The 23,508-nt window shown below is 37.8% G+C and overlaps 3 protein-coding genes across 6 annotated transcripts in view; 1 reads left to right on the top strand and 2 right to left on the bottom strand.

The window, feature by feature from the left end:
- LOC124167289 (transcription initiation factor TFIID subunit 3-like) overlaps nucleotides 1-4,764 on the bottom strand; it is a 56,974-nt gene extending 52,210 nt beyond the window's left edge. For 3 of the 4 annotated variants that reach the window (XM_046545212.1, XM_046545213.1, XM_046545216.1), the window contains exon 1: nucleotides 4,276-4,764. In XM_046545212.1, the coding sequence (XP_046401168.1) occupies nucleotides 4,276-4,441 (166 nt within the window). In that variant the 5' untranslated portion in view covers nucleotides 4,442-4,764. The remainder of the gene's footprint in view (nucleotides 1-4,275) is intronic. The other variant, XM_046545214.1, reaches the window with a different exon arrangement.
- A 5,729-nt stretch (nucleotides 4,765-10,493) lies between these two features.
- Nucleotides 10,494-11,435, top strand: LOC124167288 (succinate dehydrogenase assembly factor 4, mitochondrial-like). The gene is made up of 3 exons (XM_046545211.1): nucleotides 10,494-10,798; nucleotides 10,883-10,975; nucleotides 11,072-11,435. Exons 1-3 carry the CDS (start codon nucleotides 10,723-10,725, stop codon nucleotides 11,236-11,238), a joined length of 336 nt encoding a protein of 111 aa, XP_046401167.1. The 5' UTR covers nucleotides 10,494-10,722; the 3' UTR covers nucleotides 11,239-11,435.
- A 4,234-nt stretch (nucleotides 11,436-15,669) lies between these two features.
- On the bottom strand, nucleotides 15,670-20,156 carry LOC124166955 (40S ribosomal protein S15). The gene is made up of 4 exons (XM_046544677.1): nucleotides 20,056-20,156; nucleotides 19,570-19,661; nucleotides 15,910-16,144; nucleotides 15,670-15,828 (listed from the first exon to the last, which is right to left on the bottom strand). The coding sequence occupies exons 1-4, from the start codon at nucleotides 20,062-20,064 to the stop codon at nucleotides 15,715-15,717; spliced, it is 450 nt and encodes a 149-aa protein (XP_046400633.1). The 5' UTR covers nucleotides 20,065-20,156; the 3' UTR covers nucleotides 15,670-15,714.
- Between the last annotated feature and the right edge of the window lie 3,352 nt (nucleotides 20,157-23,508).

Raw genomic sequence — 23,508 nt, 5'->3', positions numbered from 1 at the left:
GAGGAATAAAAAAGCATTCCAGCTCCAAAATGTAAACACGACTGAGACGATTCCCCTGCTGATACAATCAGGTTTTCTAAATGTCCCACTTATTTCCATGAAACCGAGGCTCCCTCCCACAAAGACTTCTGCAATGCCATATGCAATGCATCTTCAGAAGCCATTACCACCACATTCAAGGAATTTTATTTACGCATGTTTATATCTCAATGGTATTTAAATAATTGCTAGAGTACCTTAAACTCTACTGTACTGCCAAACCATTAACTCTTAATTATATTGCTGAATGTATAATTATTGATTAAATTAAGAACTATTTGGGCTCCTTTATTAGACTACAAGAAAATTCATGCAAACCTGAAAAAATGGAGCAAACTGTCTGGTAGTAACAGAAATTCAAATGCAAGGCAAACTGAAGATAGTGGGGTCAAGGGATGTCAAACCTCCCTGAACTACAAGGGATACAGCCATTTGAATATGAACTTCCAAAATTTCTGTCTGATGAAGATATTTCAACTTAATTACAGATTAACTGAAGTATTGTACAAGGCAAATATATCTATCAAAATCAAACAATGACATATCATAAGCCAAAAATTTTCTGATTTGTAACAACTGGGTAGTAACAATTCTTTGTACATTCTCTATTTGAATACATGCTCAGAACCCAAGACATAAAGGCTGGCAAATATAAGAGCCGGGTTATAATTCAGTTGAGTAGTTTAGTAGTAGTAAGAAATTCAAAAATTGATTTTAACTCTGAATCCTTTGTCTAATGAGTCATGGTGACCATGGGGGCTGAGGTCTTTAATGTGGGTTTTTATCCACTAACTTTAGATGATGATTCATGCAGCACAAAAATCAAAGAGACAATCTCAGGAATATCCCATGTCAATACAATCTGTAAGCCTTTTAACACTTAGATGCAAATAATTTTCTAATGAAAGTATCAGCTACCATCAATTGCATAAAAACAATATCTACAATTATTCATGGCAAAAATCACACTTAAATGCACCTCTACACTTTGGCAGGGATAAATCCCATAAATGTCATGGTTATTAAGTAGTTTGGCCAGCACCAGAAAGCTTCACAGATTAAGGTATATTTTTCCAGCATACTGCATTACTAGATGAGCGGATTTGATTCAGTGGGTTATTGTTGAGCATTTTTGTTGTGGAGGTATCGTTACAGGGTGGAGAAAATTGTATCACAAAATTTTAACCCTGGGTAGCTGACGCCAGTAGAAACCAAAATTACTTAAGTATACGACACTTTGGTTGAAAAATCACAATTAGAGAATCTTTGAGCCAAGCGCTCCAATACGCTGTGAGTTTGCCCTGTTGCTTGATGCCCTTGACAAAGGCAAATGCAGGCATGGCATTCAAAGTCAAGAGTGGTATACAGCATCTGCCAACAGGACAAACTTGCAGCCAATAGGAGCGCTTGGCTCAAAGTTTCCATAACAGTTCAAAAATTGTGCATTATCAACTAAAACAACTAGTGATTTTGGTTCCTACTGGCATCAGCTATTCAGGATAAAAATTGCGTGCCACAATTGTTCTCCACCCATTATATCCAGTGGTAAAATTAATTTCTGAGGAACCTATATACATAATCAGAACTCACACCAGTAGAATCCACCTATATGCACATATTTTTGAAAAAATAAAGCCATTGCTGCAACGATACTGTTTTCGAAACTTAACTCATCTAGAAGGAATTCTTCTCGGATTTTCCACCAGTTGAGGCTTTCCATGGCCGACGTTTCGAGGCTTGACTCGAGCATCGTCATCAGGGCAGTTGAATGTCGGACTGAGGGTTTGATTCCCTTATATACCCTGCTTGGAGGTCAGGTGTCACGTGATTGGTTGAGGACTGGTCTCTTGGCAGCCAATTCGTTGATCCTTTGGCTTTTTAGAGCTGACAGAACGGGTTTCCAGGTGTTGTTGATGGACTGAGGCTATGCCTCTAAAAAGCCTAAGGATCAACGGATTGGCTGCCAAGAGACCAGTCCTCAACCAATCACGTGACACCTGACCTCCAAGCAGGGTATATAATGGAATCAAACCCTCAGTCCGACATTCAACTGCCCTGATGACGATGCTCGAGTCGAGCCTCGAAACGTCGGCCATGGAAAGCCTCAACCGGTGAAACACCCGAGAAGAATTCCTTCAACTTGTTCGCCGAAAAAAACTTCGATCCTATTTAACTCATCTAAATACCAGTGAGAAGACTTGATGGGATTAAGAAGAGAATTGTCTTTCACAGGCTATCATCAGAAAGTAATTTTCAGATTCCAGCAAGCTTGAGGTAAAATACAGGGAGGGCAACACAAAAAAAACTCATTTTATCAAGTCGTTAAATTTGACAGAGATTAGAACCTAGATCCCTGTTTCTGGTCCACTATGTCACCTACCAATAGAATAGGCGCCTGAAAATCAGGATGTGCAGGTTATAATCCTGGTCAAGTCAAATTATTATTCAGCAGTAAATTTCTTCCTCCACCATTGTTTCATGCACCTCTGCACATGACAGATCATTAATAAAAATGTAAGTCACACCTTGATTCAATGCTTAGAAGGTAGTCCCAGGCTGACAGTTATGGAGATTTTTCCAAACTTAAAGACCAGTGTAGAGATATATTAAACGAATCATGATGTTAATTTCAGGTCATCCAGGTCTCAAGGGATTTCAAATTATTTCTCAGTGTTAGAAAATTCAAATAGACCGATTTTAGCTCATAAGTAAGCTCAAGGTCCTCCCACATCCCCTGAATATATCTATTTGAACTGGCAAAAATACCGTTAATATTGCAAAAAATCTGATGGAAATTCAGATTACAAGTAAGATCACTGTGCACCCAGGTAAAATATTTATTGACGATTTTAGAAGGAAATTAAGCAGACGTACCTCAGCACTCACTTTGTTTCATGCAAGTATCCTAGTTTCAGGGACTTTGAAATGCGATTATCTTCAAAGAATATAAGATAGCTTACACGTGTACTTCCTGCACGACTACCAAACACAAACATTGCAAAAAATCCCAAGAGTCTGATAACCATACACAGGGGCGGTCAGGGGTGATTGGGGGCCCTCGGCTGCAGCCCTTGATGCCCCCACCCTTACTAGGGGATTCGGTCGTCCTCCCCTGAAAATTTAAGGAAACTGCATGCCCGGAAATGGATTTTAACGCTATTCCGGATCTCAAAAAAAAACAGATTAGTCAGTGAAAATAGCCAATTCGTAAGAAATAATCTATGAAAAGTGAGAATTTCACCGATAATGCAATAAAATAAAGTATTATGGTTGTACAATCCATTACTTAGTTAATTTATCCCTTGAAACTGCGCCGAAATCAAAAACTCCACTAAGATAACCTTGTCAAATAACCCTTTCAAAAAAGCATCGGGTTCTCCTTTATCTTCCGATACCTTTATTTTATTATTTTTTAATATTATATTTTTACATTGCGTATGATGTAAATAAAACAACTAATGACAATGAAGAATTTCATAATTGCAAAAAAACTTTGGTTCAAGTAACTCGAGTCTTTTTTATTACACCTTTCATATAAGCTTCACGATAGACCATGCATTCCAGCTAAAACCTTAAAATTTGAAAAAATTCACACACTCATGGTCGTAAAAATGTTAAACGCAGGGATGGCAGCGAAGTTGAAATTAGCATCAGGATGTTTCCTTTTGATGACAACTGACTCTGAAACAATTACAATGACCGTTGCAGTGTGCAGTAACGGTTCTGTGCATTTTCCAACGGTTAATGAGTACTCACGGAATAACTTCGGTAAATACCTCTTTTAACACTTATAAATACATTGAAATTGCTATTGTTCAAACAATAAAAGTTTCTGTGTCCAGCCCTTTGACATCACCACCTACAGTTATCACAAATACCGCTATATAAGAGCCATGCAGGCCTATTGAATAACAATGCAAAGTACAAGTGTTCATTCAAGAACATAGAAAGAGGGTGCTCCATACTCAAAAAGGGCATGAAATCAATGCATTTACCTCAAGCCAAAATGACATGATGCGGCCTTCAACAGTAGCAAATGTAAGGTACGACATTAAACTTTACCTAAATGCAATTAATTCAAGAGATGACGTTCAAATAATCAACGAGAATTGGATGAAAACTAAATTTTAATAGCAATTCAACCAATGGTCAATCAAACATCAACTAAATGGTTCAAACAATAAGTATAAACACCCATTACTTTAAAATACACAATGCCTCATGAATTGTACTTACATAGCTCTGAGTATCTATGAGTCAATTTGGTCAAGTCTGCGATGTAATGATGGAGAATATCAACCAATATCTCCAAAGCCGAGTTCTGAATGGTATGCCAACCAATTGTCTGACATATTTGGGCCACTACTACTCTGAGTGCACTTTTTGTATACACTGAAGTCATCGTCGAGTTACTTAAACTTCACGGAAGCAACTCACCACTTCTTTGAGACTATCCAACACATGTATATCTTTCACTAAAAATACAGTATCATTCATCCCAAGAAGGTTATCACTACACCAGACGCTAGTCATCTACAAAATCATGAATAGCAACGAGAGTGGATTGAGTTTACAGAATGTTTTAACAAAGCCAGTAGGAAATTAACAAACTAATTCACACTGAGTCACGACCACTCCATGATACAATAACACTACTTCACTTCCAAAACAATAACGACGCCAAGCTCTCACGCGTCATGGCTGACGATGGCGTACTGGGGCGTATTGTTGATGAGACGCGATAGTACAATAATATAACCGCTGATGGCAGCACATGTCAAAAAGGATGAGCCACGTGAGCCAGATCGAGAGTCGGATCCGTGGTCTCATCCCCGGTTCGGATCACGTACACCCACAGAGCGCGGAATTTTTGAAATTATTTAATTATGATCACTAAACGCATAGGCTACATTTTTGCTACACAATAAAGCACTATATTCTTTATCACTCTAGCCTTTCTTTATTAATTACACCATGTTCCCCTGATACCTAATCCTAAACTCCTTTTGGTGAAGCTTTTCTGTTATAAAAACGAGTCTAATGCTTCTCAGATCCTCAAAATTTTGCCAACAGTATTTGTATTCATATTTTTCATTCATTCCCTTGTACATCCAAAAGTTCCTGCAAGCCTGTCATGGACTGGCTAATCATCTTTAAACTAAACTGACTCAATTCCACACAGGGGCGGATACAGAAAAAACTCAAGGGGGGGGGCGCAGCATATCTTGAGTTGTCTTTACTTTTATCGTAATAAAAGATCACAGTCAAGTCACAGCCAAAGTATAAGAAAATTTTATTTAAAATGATTGTAAACATGTAAAAGATAATGCCACCTTATGATATGAAAAAGTTGCAATTGTGGTTTTGCAATGTTCGGCAATACGGGCGGACCCGCAAGGTGGGGCGCGTGCCCCCTGCGGGTCCGCCAACTTTTGCAAAAAACTAGTTATCAACTTTTGCAAAAAATCAGGTGGATTTTGCTTACAAATGACCTATTGGAGACTAAGCCATTGACTTAAGTCAAGAATTATTCCATTTCCGTATGAACCGTCAACGAGTATAAAGATTAAGTTCAAACTTCAACTCTGTATAAAATAATTCATAGCTTATTAACAAAATTTACGGTTTCCCAATGCAAGAGAATTGACAACAACCTACATATAATCATAGGCAACCCACATAACACCCAAACACTCCCCTCCCCCCCATCAAAATATTTCAAGCCACAATATGCCTGCTCCATACGTCTGTCTACAATCTTGCATTTCTGTCATTTCTCCATTTTCGTTAGAATTTCTCCAGTGACCTACCTATATATTTTCTTAATCTTTCGGCTTTTCACTAATCTAATCGCTACATGGAAACAGCTCAAAATTTTCCCATTGTTCCTAAACCTATCTTGCCATGACTACTAGATTATGATTGAAGTGAGATCTAAATGGCAACAGAAATCAACCTTTCATAGGATGGAATAGGGCCTCCTCTATACAGTCCACTTGGCTTCGAAATTTATGTAATTTTCAAGGATGAGAAACGATGGTTGGAAGTGGTGATGTATATCAAAGCGTGGAAATTACTGTAGTTGTAAAGTTAAAATACATGACTGAGGAAAATTTTAATATTTAATATAGTTTCTCAGGAAGGAGAGACTTTAATTTAACTGCAATAAGTAAAAAAAAGGAAAGATACAACGCATGCTCACCAAGACCATCTGTGATGGATGACCAATCTGCCTATTATCTACCTGCATCCCCTCATCAATATGTCTCTACAATCAGTGGCGCATGGAGGGGGGTTTGGGAATGGATCCCCCCCAAAGCCTAAGAAAAAGAATTATTCAAAAATATCATCTAGTTTTGAAATTTAATAACAGCATCTGCTTGGAGTTGAATTTTTAGAGTCAAATTGCCACACCACCACATTTAAATTGTTTCCTGCAGGATGAGGACACTAAATTGAAACCTTCTAAAGAGCTATAGTGGATCACCTCACCCGTTCTAGAAATAACATCCATTCAAACCAATATTCCAGCTCTCTCTGCCTAAAAGGTCCCTACCACTCTGCCTCGATCCTTTACAATAAAGTTCCCGATGAAATAAAAATAGCAAATCACCTTCCGAATTCTAAAAGACACTAAAAATCCTCCTAGCTGAAAAATGCTATTACAGTATTAATGAATACCTGGAGGATGCATTATAAAGGAAATTTTCTAGATGGCAACTTGAATGCCTATATTTTTCCATACTTTCTGTTAGTATTTTTATAACCCTCTCGGCTCTGTTTCTAATGTTTGTACATATAGTGAAATGACTATCTTGAGAATTCCCAAGAACCTGCAGGTTCTTGGAAAATTTTCAATCATGTATGTATGCTGGTACGTAATTATCTGTAAATCTCATATTGACTTTAGCCTTGCAGATGTATAATTTGCCAATGGTGAAATAAATTTATTAATATTATTATTAAAATGATGTAAAATGTATTTCCAGGTATGTCATTTTTCAAAAATTTTCCGGGACCCTGTTGCCTTGGGGGGAGTCACCACCCCAGGCCATCCTATCCCCCCCCCCCCCCCTCCCAAAGCATATTCCTAGTTACGCCACTGTCTACAATAATGTCTAAATCAAGGATTATAGTGATGAATTATTTATCATTCCCACAAAATCATGTCTTAATTTCCGCAGCACCTAGGTTATTTATTGTTCCCAATACATGGTTATATTTTGGGAACAAGATATATATTCCCTGATTTAATTTCCACCACTTCTGTAACTTACTGTTCTACAACTGTTGTTATCGGGAGCTGGAATTGAATGGTTGTGTCCAGGTGGTGTGCAGTCATATGTCTTTATGATAAATGAGAGAGAGGAAGGGATAGAATAGGACTTTTGGGTAGAATAAAAGGGAGTAGGCCTTGTAGCGAATTTAAGAGGAGAGTCCATTGCGTAAGAGAATGAGAAGCAAATTTTATTATATACTCATGTTTTCCCTCTAGTGATGATTTCTAGCAGAATTATTTATTTATTTCAATTACCCCCGAAAACAGCACAACGAGGCCTTTAAATCGGGAGTTTAAACAATCAATAACAGACGATCACACACACCCATGTCCTGGAAGGGACAACCTATCCAGGCGGGACTCGAACCCACGACCTTCGATATGGTAGGTGAGAACCTATCCCCACCGCCACCGAGGCCGACAAGAGTTTATTGCTTATTGTGAGCAAAACCCAAATTTTAAGTGCCAAAATGATGTTAAATGTACTTCCAGGCATGTCATTTTTCAAAAAGTTTCCCCAGACTCCCCTCCTTTTGCCTGAGGGGGGATCACTCCCCTATTCCCCTCAAAGCATTTTCCTAGTTACACCACTGATCTACATATATTAAGAACAACAAAATTGTTCTCTATGCAGACAACAAATCTTTAGTCAGAGCCACTGGGATCCAAAAGTGCTGCAAGCCAACCTGGAGACGAGCTCATTATTGTTCTTATGAAAGTGGTTCAACCTGTAATTGTTACAAAAAACACTAAATACAAGTGTTAAAAGAAAAACAAATGTTAAACAGAGGGAAGTTCCTCAGTTGTTTGCATGAATGATCAGCCCATACAAAGGGTTAGCTGTACAAGTTTATTAGGTTTGCTCATAACAGTCCTTAAATTAACCCATACCAATGCATTATGCTCCATCTTTGGTAAACGTGGCTTAATTCTGAGAAATCTTTTTGCAGTTCTGATCTAAATATACTGAAAAAGGTTTATAATACTAACTTGTTTCCTTTCCATTTCTGTGATGAAATCATTTTCTGGAGATAATCGCCTGGCTTTCATAGTTTTTTGCAAAGCGGCAAAAAAGGAGGTAATACTTCCTTAGGAAAGATACTCCAGAGGCAAACTTGCAAACATTATTTTGAACAATTAAAATTCCTTGTATATCTACTACTTATGCATATATGTAAATGATAATTTAAAACAACTCACCATCAGCGTGTAAGCGCATGGTCATCAAACTCAACATAGTGAGGACGTAAATGTATACTCCCACTGGACTACAATGTAAAACAAGAGCCCCTTTAAAATGGCCACAGAAATTTGTATATTTTACACTATCTAGCAATGAAGATACTCCCACAAGAGCTACATTCCAAATGGAATGGAATCTTCTTATGCTGGAAAAAAATTACCACATTTTAACAAGTTTTTTGAGAAGTGTTCGTAACACAAAATAAGCTGATTTTTTGTTGCATGTGTCTTATATTTTCCTATGTCAAATCCTAGGACCAATAAATCACATCAATACCCCATGCTAACCTACCTAAATCGGTAGAATACTCAAATAATAATAACAGATAGGTATAGCTACCATCCCTTACCCCATTTCCCAAAATCTTGTTTAAATGAGAAATGTATGTATGGCTTTCTCTCGTGCATGCATCAATTCTGTCACTCTAAGGGGATGCAGCCATTGCTATGGCTCCAGGCTGTCAATCCCTAGCTAACCCTCTACAGCCAGAAAGCAGATAAAAATATAAAAAGACACCAATACTTCGAAGTTGATGTTCACCAAGATCTCATATGATTGTGGTTGGTTTTTTTGACATCTTTGGTAAAATTCAACCAATTAATTAAATATCGAAATACAGCTAATTACATTAAATCAATATTGAAAAAGGGATCTAGGGTTGGCTAATTTTACCAATCGATAAAATAATTTGGAAATAAATAATATAAGTCTTTTCACTTAACACATTACAAATATGTGGTTTATTTTGTCAACTTAAATTACGATCCACAAGTATTCTTTTCAGGATCTCCATCCTATTGCAGTCTAATATTTTCTGTAATTCGTGAACCCTTCTATGCCTTTCCTGTCTCACATTGTCATCAAAAACGTTCCGTAATCGTAAGTCCATATGGAATGGATTGCTCTTCACCAGTTTTTCCACCAACATCATAGAATCTGGAAGCTTGGTCGACTGGCCATCCACAATGGGAATGCATTTACTTTTCGATTGTTCACTCGGAGCAACAAATGTATTTCTGGCCAAGTGACAACACACCCCATCATCTGAAAAATTCTTTGTGATGTAAAATATCACTTTTGAACTCCTTTCTACAACATCTTCGTACGCTTCGAACTGATCTCTGCCAAGTGAAACCGCCTCAGAAACCATGAAGCCAATCAACTCAAGTCTGTTTTCTATATCTTTTTGAAACTCATATGCTTCATCGTAGTCATCAGAGGCAGATATTATGCAAAAGTCATACTGCCCATCCCACTTAAAAGGGCAAGCATCATCTAAATCAACTGAGATTGCACTAAGAAGTCTGTCAAATTCTTCACTCCCCATTTCAGTCACATTCACACCTAAGATGCACCTCAACGTTTGCTCAAGCTGATCAACAGGCCAAGTGTTGAAGGTCGTGCTGCGGTTATCCACTGCAGGAAGTTCAGAAGGAGGAGCTTTGCATGCAGAGCTTTTCGATTCAACATTAGTCCCACTAGATCTTCGAAAGATTTTGGCGCAAACCAAAGCCAATAACGCATTTAACATCTCCATTGGACTTCTCGAATGTATGTTAACCACAACGTCCGGTGCTGCAAGAAAATTATGAAACGTAACCGAGAAAGATGAGTTTGAGTGATAGGTACCTAGAACTATCATTCCCAACACCCAGATATCTAATCCATGGTTAAATCCTCCATGAAGGATCTCTAATAGTCCCTAGTAAAATTGTTCAACTTTTATAAACATAGCTCAATAAACTTGAATATCACTGGAACGGCTATCAACATTCGCACGCACACCCAATCGCTCGCGCTGTTGATATCGTGGGAACGGGTCTTCAAATTTGTTTCTCGCGCAAGGGTAAAGAGTCATTCGTGAGAGCTGAATCAGGGATTGACTCTTTATCAAACCTGGCAACATCGCAGCAATTTGTAAACAGTGAGGGTGAAAAAAAGTTTTGCTACCGTTACCGACCATAACATAGGACCGCATAGGACAGCGAACGATACACGCAATAGAATAGTAAGTGAAGGATATCTTGACAGCTCTTCTTGGGCTATACGAACTCATTGATAAGACATTTGTGCCAAGCCGGTGCGGTGAATTGTGATTACCTCTCTGTGAACTCCCTGAGGCGCACATCTTAACTCGTCGAGGCTATTATATTGATCATTGATGATGTCCATGTTTCGTAGTTCCATGAGGATGTCATTCGTCGAAGTTATCAGAAATTCATCCTTGAATTTGCCATGTAAGTGTTATTTCGTGTTAAGGCTATATAATACTATTTGATAGTTTCAGTGCGTCTGTTGCATCTTTTATGGTTTTCTTGTAGCCTACTTTGCTGCCCGCTCTTTAAGTAGCTCTGTAAACGCCCAGGATAAGGAAAAGAACTTGAAAAAGAAACTTAGAGAAAAAACGCCAATTGGTAGAGTATTATTCTCATATTATAAGCTGTTTTTTTTCTCGTCAGCTTGGAAATTGTAAACCAATGTAAAACATATTACTTTGTTTGCTTTGACAGGTAAACTTGATGAAATAGAGGGGAAGCATCCGCATCAGGAGAAGGAACCCTTGACTCCATGGCCTGATAATGTCAATCCTAACACAGGGGAAATTGGCGGTCCCAAAGGTCCAGAGCCCACTCGATATGGCGATTGGGAGAGAAAAGGGAGGGTGACAGATTTCTGAATACATCCGCCTTGGGTTACGTTTTACTTCAAAAGACTTGTGGGATTAAGTGGTTTTATGTCAAGATCTTATCATTAATTCAGTCCTGCATGTACTTTTTTGAATCTGCAGAGTCTTGATGAGATTTATGATATGGCAAAGCAACATATTGCTTCTTAGTTTGTGTATGTTATTAAAGTTATAACTGTTGCACCATATGAAGTGTCCATCATTCTATTCAGCTTTGCCCAGGCATGAAAATAAGGATTAAGTTTGTGTGATGCTACTACTATATTATACCATTACACAATTTATAGGCGTGTTTTATGTACATACATTTGCACATCATGCACGTTTTATACCGCTGTGGAGGCATAATTTTCGAATATTATGTCCATATTATTCAATTTGTGCTGTGTGTGTAGTGTCTCACTCAAGCTAATTGGCAACCATTTTCCTTCTCAAGGATCTAGAGATAATATTGAAAATATCCTTTCCAACTTAGGATCTAGGAAGCTTAAGGTACATGCTACAGATAATTTCACTTGATATCCACTTCGCCAAATTTCAAAGCTGTAATTACTCAGTCTGAAGGACTTGATGGTGTACTCACATGTTATAAGTGGTACGCAGCCCCTACTGGCTGACTCGAGCCCAGCTCAGTGGCAAGAATTCTTGTATGCAGACATTCCATAAACTAAAGAATCCTTGGGTAGGGCCTTAGGAATGTAGCCCCTTCTCGGCCATCCTGTTAATAGGCTTTGTCACCACTTCCTTCAGAAATAATCATAGAAAAGGTTTCCCAGAAGGGCAGGTTAGGAAGTATGCCCAAGTCTCTGACAACTTTTTCTGAATGAATTTAGTTCCTCCCTAAATAATTAATATTATAATAATTTCAATTAGGAAGTCAGAGTTAGCAATGAGAAGCAAGAAATAAATTATCAGCTGAGTAGCCCAGGCGAAGAGAGCATTCCACCAAAAGAGATACCTGTTTACAGTGGGAAACTTAATGTGGAAGTAAATAAATAATTTATAAAAACCTACATTTGGGGTATGCGTCTGTGCAGAAATAGGTATGGACAATGACAGCAACGCAGAAGGCAAGATAGAGGCCTTTGAAATGTGGTGCCACAGAAGAATGAGGAGGCCTGATGAAGACAATCATATGGCAAGAACAGAAAAAGACCTTGAACAAAATATATTGTACAGGTAAAGAAGGATGTGAAAAAGAAGAAATACGTAGGTGTGAAAAGATTAGCTCATAGGAGTATTTAGTGGAGAGCTGCGTCAAACCAATCTAAGGATCATTGACCAGTGATAATGATGATAATTTCAATAATGATTTCACAATTTTTTATATTCTCTGCATATCACTTCAGAAGAATGTCCCCACAAACATTGCTTTTTCATTTCCACACCCGTCTTTACCCATTAAGCAGCTAGTATTTCAATGGAATAGACACAACAGATGTAGAAAATTGACACAGAAACATAACTTGGCTACTTCTCCAAGTTTCTTACAACTCAAGTCAAAATTGAGCATGGTATATAACTGAAAACAGTGTAGTCATTGGTAATACTTACATATGTTGAAGAGAGATCCAGTCTCACATCCTGTGCATAATTTAAAATAATTATGTACCAATATCTTCTAAATTTTTAACATTCACTTCTGAAGAACTACTAGCCATTGAAAATTTATACTGGAACACAACCTGATTGCAGAATCAGGCCCAGAATTGAAGACTGAAAAAGTAATCTTAAGAGTATGCAATACATGAAGATTTTATAGGCTCTTAGGGGGACAAATTTAGTACTCTGTAATTAATCTGTACATCAAATGTACTAGAAGCAAAGATGAGCAAATACTTTTTCCCTTGGACCATGTTCTAAGTAGGCATGGGAAAGGTTTAGAATTTTTTTCTTATTTTTGGGGAGCCAGCAATCCTACTGGGGGGTTTGGGGGCTAAGGAACAGCCCTTATCGTATTACATAGCCACTAATTGTTTCTGTAATTTGCTTAACATGTTGCGTACCGGGGTATTTAAATTCCTAGGAACGCTGATTCTGGGTGGAGGTGTTGCGATTGGAAATATGCCTTTGGTTTAAACATGGTTAAAAAGCTAATGTTTAGAATATAACTTGACCCAATCAAATGTTATGATGCATCAATTCATTATGAATAACGAGCAACAACTGAAAACGTACTAGCGAATACGTATTGTACGCTTTAAAATTGTTTAGGTTGACGTGCCTAAATGACGAGATTCTTCGTCATCCGTCCGGAATGTTCGGGGAAAAAATGACGAGAAATCTCGCCATCCGTACACAACGTGTTAAAATAACTTCTGAAAACAGCATTTCAAGTTCTATCTGAAGGCCTGTAGACCAAAATGCACCATGTAACTACCCAACTTGTGTGAATGCATGCACAGAAAATAGTACCCATTCTAATTTTGTTTATGCATTCGTACATGTTCTATTCTGGTCCACAAAAATCATTCATGCAAACAGACATTAACTCATACGTATTAATGTATCGTGAAAGCAGGCCTTAAGACTAAAATTTATTTAAAACTTACAATGTTTTCATTTTCACTGAACTTGAAAGAACAGGTTTCGTATTTTTTTAACGGAAAATTGCCATTTGAGTTGGGAGGGCCAGGCTTCCCTTGGCCCTCACAAAACTCCACCCAAGTAAGGAGAGAGGGAGTAGTGACGTTGGGGACTACCCATGGCAGTGGCAAGGGGGAGGGATTAGAACCCCCCTAAAATATAAAATCATCCTTACTTTTGAAAAGGTGAGCACTTTTTTATGCGAAAAGCTTCAGACAATTTGTAACTGCTTTATCTAACTTAGAATTTACTTGGTACTTGAATCACTACATCAAATTACAGGAACTTTTCCATTTTGCTCATTAATTTGAAATATTTGCTTTCTTCCTATGAAGGATAATTTTCTGCCTTTCCATGGATTGGTTTTTCTGGTTGGTGATGGTGAACGGTGCCAACCCACAGTCAGCGAGTAGTCACCCACCTGATTCTTGTGATAGAAACTTCTATGACAGAAGCCTCTGAAGCAGGTGTGGAACCATAGTTGATGTTAATTCCGAAATTGAGGTATCAATTGATTTTTATGGCAGAATTTTGCTCAAAAATTGTAAATACTACTCAAAAGATAAATAATTCAATTCTTCGTTTATATTCTTTGAAAAGCAAAAATATTTATTTTGAAAATCGACAAACAGTCTAAAGACAGCAGTCCCTTACTGCAAAAAGGGGTAATATAAGACTAGGGTTCGGCATACCTGCTCCAGGATTTTGAGATTTACACCTTAGCCCTTCTGCATTGGGTCCTGAAACTAAGACTTCCCATACACTCGACCATCACCCAAGGGGGAGAGCAAGGACATTTTCAGCTTTCATCTCCCATGTCAATAAATATAATGCCTAATATTCACAATGTTAGTAGGGAAAGGGTCATGATTTCATGGGTTTTGAGAGCTATGAACACCATGGCAACTGAATCTGAAAGGAAGATGAGCAGGCTCATTAATTGCCCTTGTGCTCGGGGCAAGTCCCTCTCTGCCCCAAGAGTAGTGGTTTGTATCTCGAGCAGAATACACTGCAATAAGCGTGTCATCACTTCCTTTGACAATTTTCGTAAGGTTCCACCTTCACCGAGGTGGTTTTAATTTTAGGATTTTACTTCCCTGATAGGAATTTCTGAGTATGTAGCCTGTATGATTAGAGTTCATTGCTACCCTGACCCCTCACCCACCTTATCTTATGTGTTCTTACAGATTTGGGTTTCTCCACTAAATTCCTCCAGCCATCCCCAACATATCTAGTCCACTCACCACTTCCTAGATAGCTTTTAACCTTGTATACAGTTGTAAAAACTAGTATGTCAAATAGTATACTAAGAAAGAAATAGGACGATGAAGAAAATGAAGTTACTCCTTCAAATGTAATGATCTACTTGCACTAGTTTAGCATGTAACTTGAGACTTCGCGGTGCATGAACTCATTGCCAGATGGCCAAATCATAAGCAGCCTGGAATACATTGAAATTCATGGGCACAGTTTTGGTAGCAAGGACAGTTCACTTTTCAAGTAGCCCGAGGAGTATGGAACATCTCTACAGTAAATAAGGAGCTATCCCACAAGGCACAGTTATACACATGAAAGGCATAGTGATCATATTCAGAACAGATTAAATAATAGCTGATATAAATATTAATGATAATGGCTATATCCCTTTTCTACAGATTTCTAGGGAAAACCAGTTTAAATCATAAGGGATCACCCCAGTAACAGTACTGTTTTCTGTCCAGTTGGAGTTAGATACTCCATAAATGAGGTGACAGTGTAAAGATTAAATAACATTGAGGATGTATTTTATGAAGTGTGATTACCGATTTCAATATCTCTCAAAATAAAAGAAAAGGCTTAGGACTTTAGATATTTTATTTTATGCAAATACAAAATGCATATTCACTTAAGTGGAATAAAACGGGAACTGTGAGTGGCACCAATACCCGGTCGACCATGCTTGACAGGCTTATAAGTGACACTAAATTCTCCAAGGTAATGACCAATCATCTCCGGCTGTAAATGAAAATAACATTTGACATTAATGAGAGCATTATCATTGGGTACGTTCTCAAGAAAATAGGCAAATTGACCAACCTTAATTTCAACCTGGCTGAAAGTTCTTCCGTTGTACACTCCAACAATACTCCCAACCATTTCTGGTACGATGATCATATTCCTAAGATGTGTTTTTACCACCTCAGGCTTTTCATTGGGTGGTGCTTCCTTCTTTGCTTTGCGCAACTTCTTCACTAAAGCCATTGGTTTCCTCTTCAAACCCCTGGAGAATCGCCTTCTTGCCCTTGAGTGCATCAGCTCCATTAGCTGCTCACTAAATAAAAACAAGGACAATCAGAGTGAGAACGAATATCAGTTCAAAATTGGCTCTAAAGCCAAACAATTTGATGTTACTGAGGTATTTCTGTAAACCAATGCACTGCAAAAAAGTTTCAACATACAGTTTGGGCAAGAGTGAAAAAAATTAGACATTTCATATTACTTTTACTCTAAAATTTCAAGAAAAAAAAAACATTACTAACTTTGCAACTAAGTTTTTCTGGATAATTCCCCATTGTATCAGATTTATATTTTTGACAACAAAGAATTCGAGAATAAAAATGATAAAACTATGCCCAGCTGATTGTATTACAACTTCAGGTTCTGCATTAAGAAGACACTTATGTATTGCTTCCAGGATCACTATGGAAGAACCTAAAGAAAAGGCTAGAAAAAGTACAACCTGCTGGGCTATTCTACTCATCGAACAGCCAGACCATACGTCAAAATCAACCATAACTACAGCCTCTGGACTTATGTTTTGATTTATATGAGCAAAAGGCCATTACGTTGGGTGGTAATATTATTACCTGCCTAGGAGACCATCATTACAAAGGCCATATGAAATAACATTGCACACGCAAGGATTTATAAAAGGAATTTATGAAGTGTTATTGATTGTACAACCAATTTTCAAAGAAAATATTAATATTGCACACGGAACACATGCAGATTCAATGGGCATTGGCTAGATATATGGATGAAAAAGACAGATTTCATCTGGAAAGAAGGAGGCTAAGGGATACGTGATATCCATTTGCATATGATGATATTAATATAAAATATTTACGCATGCAAAGTTGTCACTTAAGAAGAGATAGTGGAATCAGTTTGTTTATATTTAAAGAGTTGTAATACTTTATAATGAATTTCTAACTTGTTAAAACAAGCTGTAGGTGGCTTGAAATATCTACACTGAAATGCATAATATTTTAAGGTTCTTGTTGCATCACGACTCACAAGGGAGGATATCAAAAAAGTGAGGGCAACATTTTTTTTCCGGTAAGGTAATCTTCAGTAAGCCGATGCATAAAGAATGTGACTAGGGACATTTGTGACTGCTTATACAACGTGTAAATACTGTCTACTAATCAAGGAAATAATGATGATCTTATACAGATTTGTACCTTAACTTAGGCCTCTGATAATACAATTGATAAACAAACCTTAGACTTTAAATTTCATCTTTAGATTTTGTGCATTGGATGAATTTCCAGGGGTTTTGGGGGTAATAGATTTTATTCATAAGACTATAGTGACACTATTATAAGGATAGGAAGGGGGTTAGAACTACAAGAGGTTTTCATGTTCTTTCTGTATTCACTACATGTATAATTCATGAATATTTTAATTACTGTACAGTACAAATGGTTCTGCTTCTACTCATCCCTAATTTTTCTCTATTTTTATAAAAATTTCCAGCACCTGCTGCTAGACCTGTGTTTAAAGAAAATCCAAATTTATCCTTTCTAAGAGCCTGTTTCGGTTACATACCAGAGATTTAATTTTTTCTTCACGTTGGAACTAACTACCTTCTCAAAAAATGGCCAGCGTATCAAATAGTGAACTGCACTTAGAGTAACAATCATAAGTTTTATACCAACCTGCATAAAGGGCTTTAAAGCTTATGGCCAGGCCATATGATATGGCCTCGCAAGAGTGGAATCTGTGTAGGTCGTAATTTCAGGTCAGCACAGGCCCTGCTGGAGTGAGTCCAGGTAAGTTGATGCTCAGGTAGGAGGACGAGAAAAGACTATGGGTTCCGAATGAGGATGTGCAAGTGAAAGGACAAAGTCAAGTTGGCAGAGGAAGAGTAATAATGATGTGCTAGACGTTATGAAGGAGGTAAATCTTCTAGATGAGATTCAGAAGCGAAAAGAGGGCTTGCATAGATTTGGGACTGAGCAGGGAGGGGAGAAAGAGATTAGGATATAAGACAGTATGAAAGGGACGACATTGTTCAATGAAGGATGTCCATAATAGGGGGAGAAAGAATGATATTCTAACACCAATAAGTACATATCCCTACCTTGAACTGTAGAATACTTCAATAATAAAAGCAATAACTTATTTGATTGAAGGCATTAACAAGCAGTCATTGAATATAGTCTGGTATTATCAATTCACCAGTTCCGGTTCGATGGTCACCAAACTTAAGATTTTTGATTTATTTTAAACAACTCTAGATACAGGAGAAAAGCATAGCGATGACAACTGAAACATAATAAACGTAGTGATAGATATGTTTAGTCCTAGTACGAAATAGTGTAGTCCTAGATACGTTTTCTAGGGTAGCCATAGCTGATGATGGGATCAACAGTGACACCTGTCAACCACTAGCATTATATCTAGACAAGCTAAGCGGGAATTCACGAGTAGAGAAAATGGAATTTTTCACAGTGCTCTGATTACATTAGAAAGACAAGACAATTGTAACCCTTATACAAACTAGCCAAAACCAAACCCACTCCATTGGCATTCATATTCCAAAACTAATCAGCAGGTCAGATATTATGGGAACAAATTAGGTTAGTGCATGGTATTTCTAATAAGTCAACTATTTTCTCGTCTTTCCCAAGTCCTGTCAAAAAAAAATTGCATTCAGATTAACTATTTTTTCTGATATATTCCCCAGTTACTTGTTGATTTGATAGTCTATTCACGCCTGTCAAAACCACCAAGGAAACCATCTGCAACAATGTACCTTATTACAAATATACCTACATTATAATAATAGCCACAATGCTTGCACCCTTTCCTAGGATGTTTAAAATACAAATTAAACCATACATTGCGTGACCATCTGATTTCAACAAGTGAATTGACAATACTCTAACCATCTAAACTTCAATCAGGCAGCCCACGCATACAAGTGGGTAACATAATGAAAATAACAACAATAGAGGTGATTAGGAGTGCGTCCACATGGGACAAGTACCGTCATATGGACATCTCAAGAGCCGAATATACCTTGTAATATGTAAATTAACATGAAAATGTGCAATGCTAGATTCCTAAAGTAGATTCCACACTTGGGGCTTCATAATACAATATGTACGTGCGCATAACCCAAATAAAACTCACTTGGAATCGAGAAGAATTAATAACGGTAAGTATTATTAACGCATTGCACGACCAGTACAAAATCTAGCTGGGGCAGTTTTTCACGGAAGTACTGAAAATATACATGGCTAACAGACTCGTACATAAAAAGGTATCTAAGTAAACGGTAAAAATAAGGTACTGACTGCTACTAACGTCAGTTATCGATCCAACTGAGATCAACATCATCACATAAAACTTCTTCGCATTTTCTACTACTAAAGGTTACACGACAAATATTGATAAATACCATATGATTTACATTCATTTATCTAATCGAACTGAACCACATGCAACTAAAATAAATCCATTGCTTACGCTGGCATATCCAGCAGTTGATCCAGGTCAACCCCTCGGAAAGTGAATTTCCTGAAGGTCCTCTTCACCTTCTTTTGGGTCTCCTCTGCCTGCTACAAATAAAAAGAAACAAATTTGAAATACACGTGGAATAATAAGCATTCACGATTTGAGTATGGATATCTATAGGCTCTATCACCCGCATGACGTAGGGAAATACAAATCAAACAGAAAAATACCAAATAACCGAAACAATAGGAAATGGTGATTTGGTTATAAAAGAAAGAAACTTATTAGAGCCTGCTTCTGGGATCCCTCCCGGGTTATCAATCAGTCACATTACGTGCATCAGAAAACAGGGTAAGGATACAATTGGACATATTTAATTGCGAACGCAAAGAAAAATTAATTTATAACCATAATAACGTAAAAAATAATCTTTTCAGCAGAAATTAAACAAAGATTGAAAGGAAATATTAAGATATAAAACTTGATGATGAACCTTACCTCAGCCATGTTTGCGTGGTGAAGGACGAACGGGATACTTCCGCTTCGATGTGTGTAAAAAAAATGAGTACTGTGATCGCGCAATCGAAATTTCAAAGGGCGCGAAGCAGAGGATGATTTGGAGTTCTTTCGAGGAAATTGAATTAGTCAGGGAGCGATAAAGGCAGAGACTCAGTAGAATACTATTCGAGCGGGGAAGTTCAATCATAATAGTCAAATAAACTGGATCGGTTGCAAGTCTTAGAGGTAATTGTACAAGATAATACTAGTATTAATAATCTCTTCCTTACTAACCTTATTGAAAATTTGTAATTTTTGTAAGGGTATTCCACAGATTAATTACGACATTGAACCCAAAATTATGACATTTTTACGATATTTTATTTAGGACTGCAAACTTTTGGAAGGGTAATCTCATTGCGGTAAAAATGTTTTCGTTTGGGATGGTGCTTATGGTAGTTCCTAGATATTCACGGTGGCCACAGCCGATAAAGACATTACCCGGTTGGAAATGTCGAGGTCAAATTTGTGAAGTCAAAGGGCCAACAGTGGATATCAATGATATACAAATAGTCAGTGAATTTTTCACTCAGAATTATTCCCTGGAAAATGTATATCCCACATGTTTTAAGAGATGCACATGGATGCATTCCACAGTTACATTGGCACATCGGAAACAGTTACTCTAACTTTGGAAATTGACCTATCCTGTAAAAATTTGAGAAATTAATATTCTTAAAGTATTCCTACGTTAAGATTGGCCAGCATGGTGCATTTTGATAACTACCCCAACCTGTCTCCCCTCCTAAATTGGATATCCCATTTTCATTCACTACAAGGCGTACTCGATCTCTTTCATTCCCTAACTGAATTATATTATCCTCCTACGCAACATTCTCTCCTCGGTCATAGATTTTCATACCTTCCCTCCTAAGGGCATGCTCCATTCATCAAGCCCTCTGTAGCTCTTTCTTATCCCAGCCAGAAATTTCCTCACCTCACCTACCATGTCTTCTACCTCGTAGTCGACTACACCTCCATTCTCCTCAATTCCCACATCTCTAATTTCTTCAGCCTAGTCTATTCTTCCACATCCACGTTTTTGAACTCCTGGTTAGACTTTTCTGTTACATATATTTTCCCTGCCATTTTTTAGACAAATTCCCTCACTGCACCGAAATGATTTTCTTTTTCCTTTGGTTTTTAAATTTAGATTATTTTTCATTTTAGCGAATGTAGAGAAGTCCGCTAACCTAAATTTCAGTCATAATGACGGACTCGGCTTGGCATGTCAGCTTTGCTCATCCTATCCCTTGCCACACCAGTCACTTTTTTGGTCGTCATGCTCAGGTATCATGAGGTTTTTACCTTGGACCACTATCAAACTTTTGCTGCTCTCATGTCTTGCAAGCAATCAAAATAACGATTTTGTTAACGTTGCTAAAATGGCCATTTTCTGGTGGACCACGGCCACATTTTTAGCAAGGTTAACAAAATCGTTATTTTTCATCGCAGAAATATGGTTCAAAGACATACTTGATTGCTTGATTGGCAGGAGTGCGATGCAGACAATCATTTTTTGATGATTGGATTGATTGATAGATTTTCAAAATGCAGTCATAGCGGTCACTTTTGGGGAGGAGGCCCCCCGCTCGGAGGGTCGTAAAGAAGAATCAGCGAGGGTGAGCTCGTCGAGGAAAGGAAGAAAAAGTACGTTCACAGCAGCCTGCCGTGCGAACATACCAGGTACGTTCACAACAATGAAAGGGTTAAACATCCTCCGAAGCATGAGTGGAGTTTTCCCAGTGAGAAATTGATCATCGAATCTACGTCGATTCGACGTCGAAGTACTCATCGATAAAACGTCGATGGTAACACATCGATCGATGTCTATATGGTCCGAAAATCGACGTGTTTTCGACGTCGAAGCCATCGACGTGTTTTCGACGTCGACGCCATCGACGTGTTTTCGACGTCGACACCATCGACGAGTTTTCTATGTCGACGAGATATTGTCTTTTTACCTGCGATTCCTACTAATAATTGCGGAAATATACATCTATTCGGCTAATAAAGAGCATCTATTGCTGCGCCAACGACGTATTTCAATCGAGCACGAAAAGTCTAAACAAATGAAGGCTGAAATACATTTATAATGGTGATTTGAAATCTTAAGTCCTTCGTATTCATCTTCAATAATAATCAGAAATCCTTGAGAAAAAATGTGAGGTGTTGACATCTATGACGCGAGTATAAAGGTATCGAAATGAGGTAAACGTAGTCACAAAGCCAAGCTCGTGCGTATCACATACCACGCAGGAAAGAAGTAAGAACTTGGACGCAAATAGAAGGTCCGGCGTATGTGGCAAATGTGCGAAAATGGAAATCTTGAACACATTAAATAGGGGAAGCTAATCCTACCTGTCATACAGCGGTCCAAAAGCAGACCGATTCCGAAGTATGGAAGACGTAGTGAAGCTTGTCTTTACTAAGCGACGGAATGCCTTTTTCGATGATTAATACGAATCCAAAAGCTCATTAAGTTTCAGAAGGATTTTAAATACCGCAATAACAGGATTTAGAGCTAGCAAAGTTTGTCGCGCAAAATAAATGCGACAATAAATTTTCTATACGGCGCCGAATGTCTCTGTTCCGAGTTTACTGCGAAGAACTAACAGCATGACGACTAACAGCTCAACTGATACACGCAATCGAACTTCAACGGTCAAGTTACAGAATTAAAAGGAATCAAAGATTGTTCTCGGAGATTAAAACTAATGTTTATGGACAAATAAAATAATTATTTAATTTTATATTTCTTATTTAAGACACATATGTTGTAATAGCGTCTCACCGTTATTGTTAAGACATTAAAACTACATCACTAAGTTCTCCCCTCAGCCAATCAATACGCTGACCCCGCTGGCCAATGAGAATAACACGTCGAAAAAACGTCGATTGGACAAATAAAATCGACGTCGACCACATATCGATCTATAGTCGTCGAATCGACGAAGATTCGATGATCCATTTCTCACTGGGTTTGGGGGGCCAGGGGGAGCCTTCATCAAGGAAGTCATGAAATGTTAGGGAAAATGGAAAAATCATTTTCATTGCTAAATAAATTTCCCACCTCTCCTTATGGATAGGTTAATCATCAATTCTTATTCAAATATTTTGTTTAGATTGTGCTCCTTAACTGTTAAAATTAATATTATAATGTAATTATGTTCTTGATGAAAACTGATCCGAATTGATCAGTGTCAAATGTAACCCCCATAGAAGTCATCCATGCTTTGTGGCAAGACTATTGTGATAGGCTTTAAAGGAGTGTTTTTACCATGGTTTCACTGATGCTACACTTTCTCGTGTAGTCTTTTACATGCTTATTTTGTGGCATTATCATTGTGTTAAGGCCTGTTTACACGGTGCATTAACACGTACGGGTTAATG

The sequence above is a fragment of the Ischnura elegans genome, chromosome 10, assembly GCF_921293095.1.
Source record: "Ischnura elegans chromosome 10, ioIscEleg1.1, whole genome shotgun sequence".
NCBI lineage: Eukaryota > Metazoa > Arthropoda > Insecta > Odonata > Coenagrionidae > Ischnura > Ischnura elegans.
Note: the sequence above shows the minus strand (reverse complement) of the source record. Positions and strands in the feature narration are given on the sequence as shown.

Bases quoted from the DNA above. Each gene is read 5' to 3' on its own strand.
- LOC124167288 (XM_046545211.1), top strand. From the start codon at position 10,723: ATGATGTCCATGTTTCGTAGTTCCATGAGGATGTCATTCGTCGAAGTT. The intron at 10,799-10,882 runs GTAAGTGTTATT...GTTTTCTTGTAG, and splicing joins TTCATCCTTGAATTTGCCAT to CCTACTTTGCTGCCCGCTCT. The intron at 10,976-11,071 runs GTAGAGTATTAT...TTGCTTTGACAG, and splicing joins TAGAGAAAAAACGCCAATTG to GTAAACTTGATGAAATAGAG.
- LOC124166955 (XM_046544677.1), bottom strand. The intron at 16,145-19,569 runs GTAAGCAATGGA...GTTTTTATTTAG, and splicing joins CAACTGCTGGATATGCCAGC to TGAGCAGCTAATGGAGCTGA. The intron at 15,829-15,909 runs GTTGGTCAATTT...TTTCATTTACAG, and splicing joins TCAGCCAGGTTGAAATTAAG to CCGGAGATGATTGGTCATTA.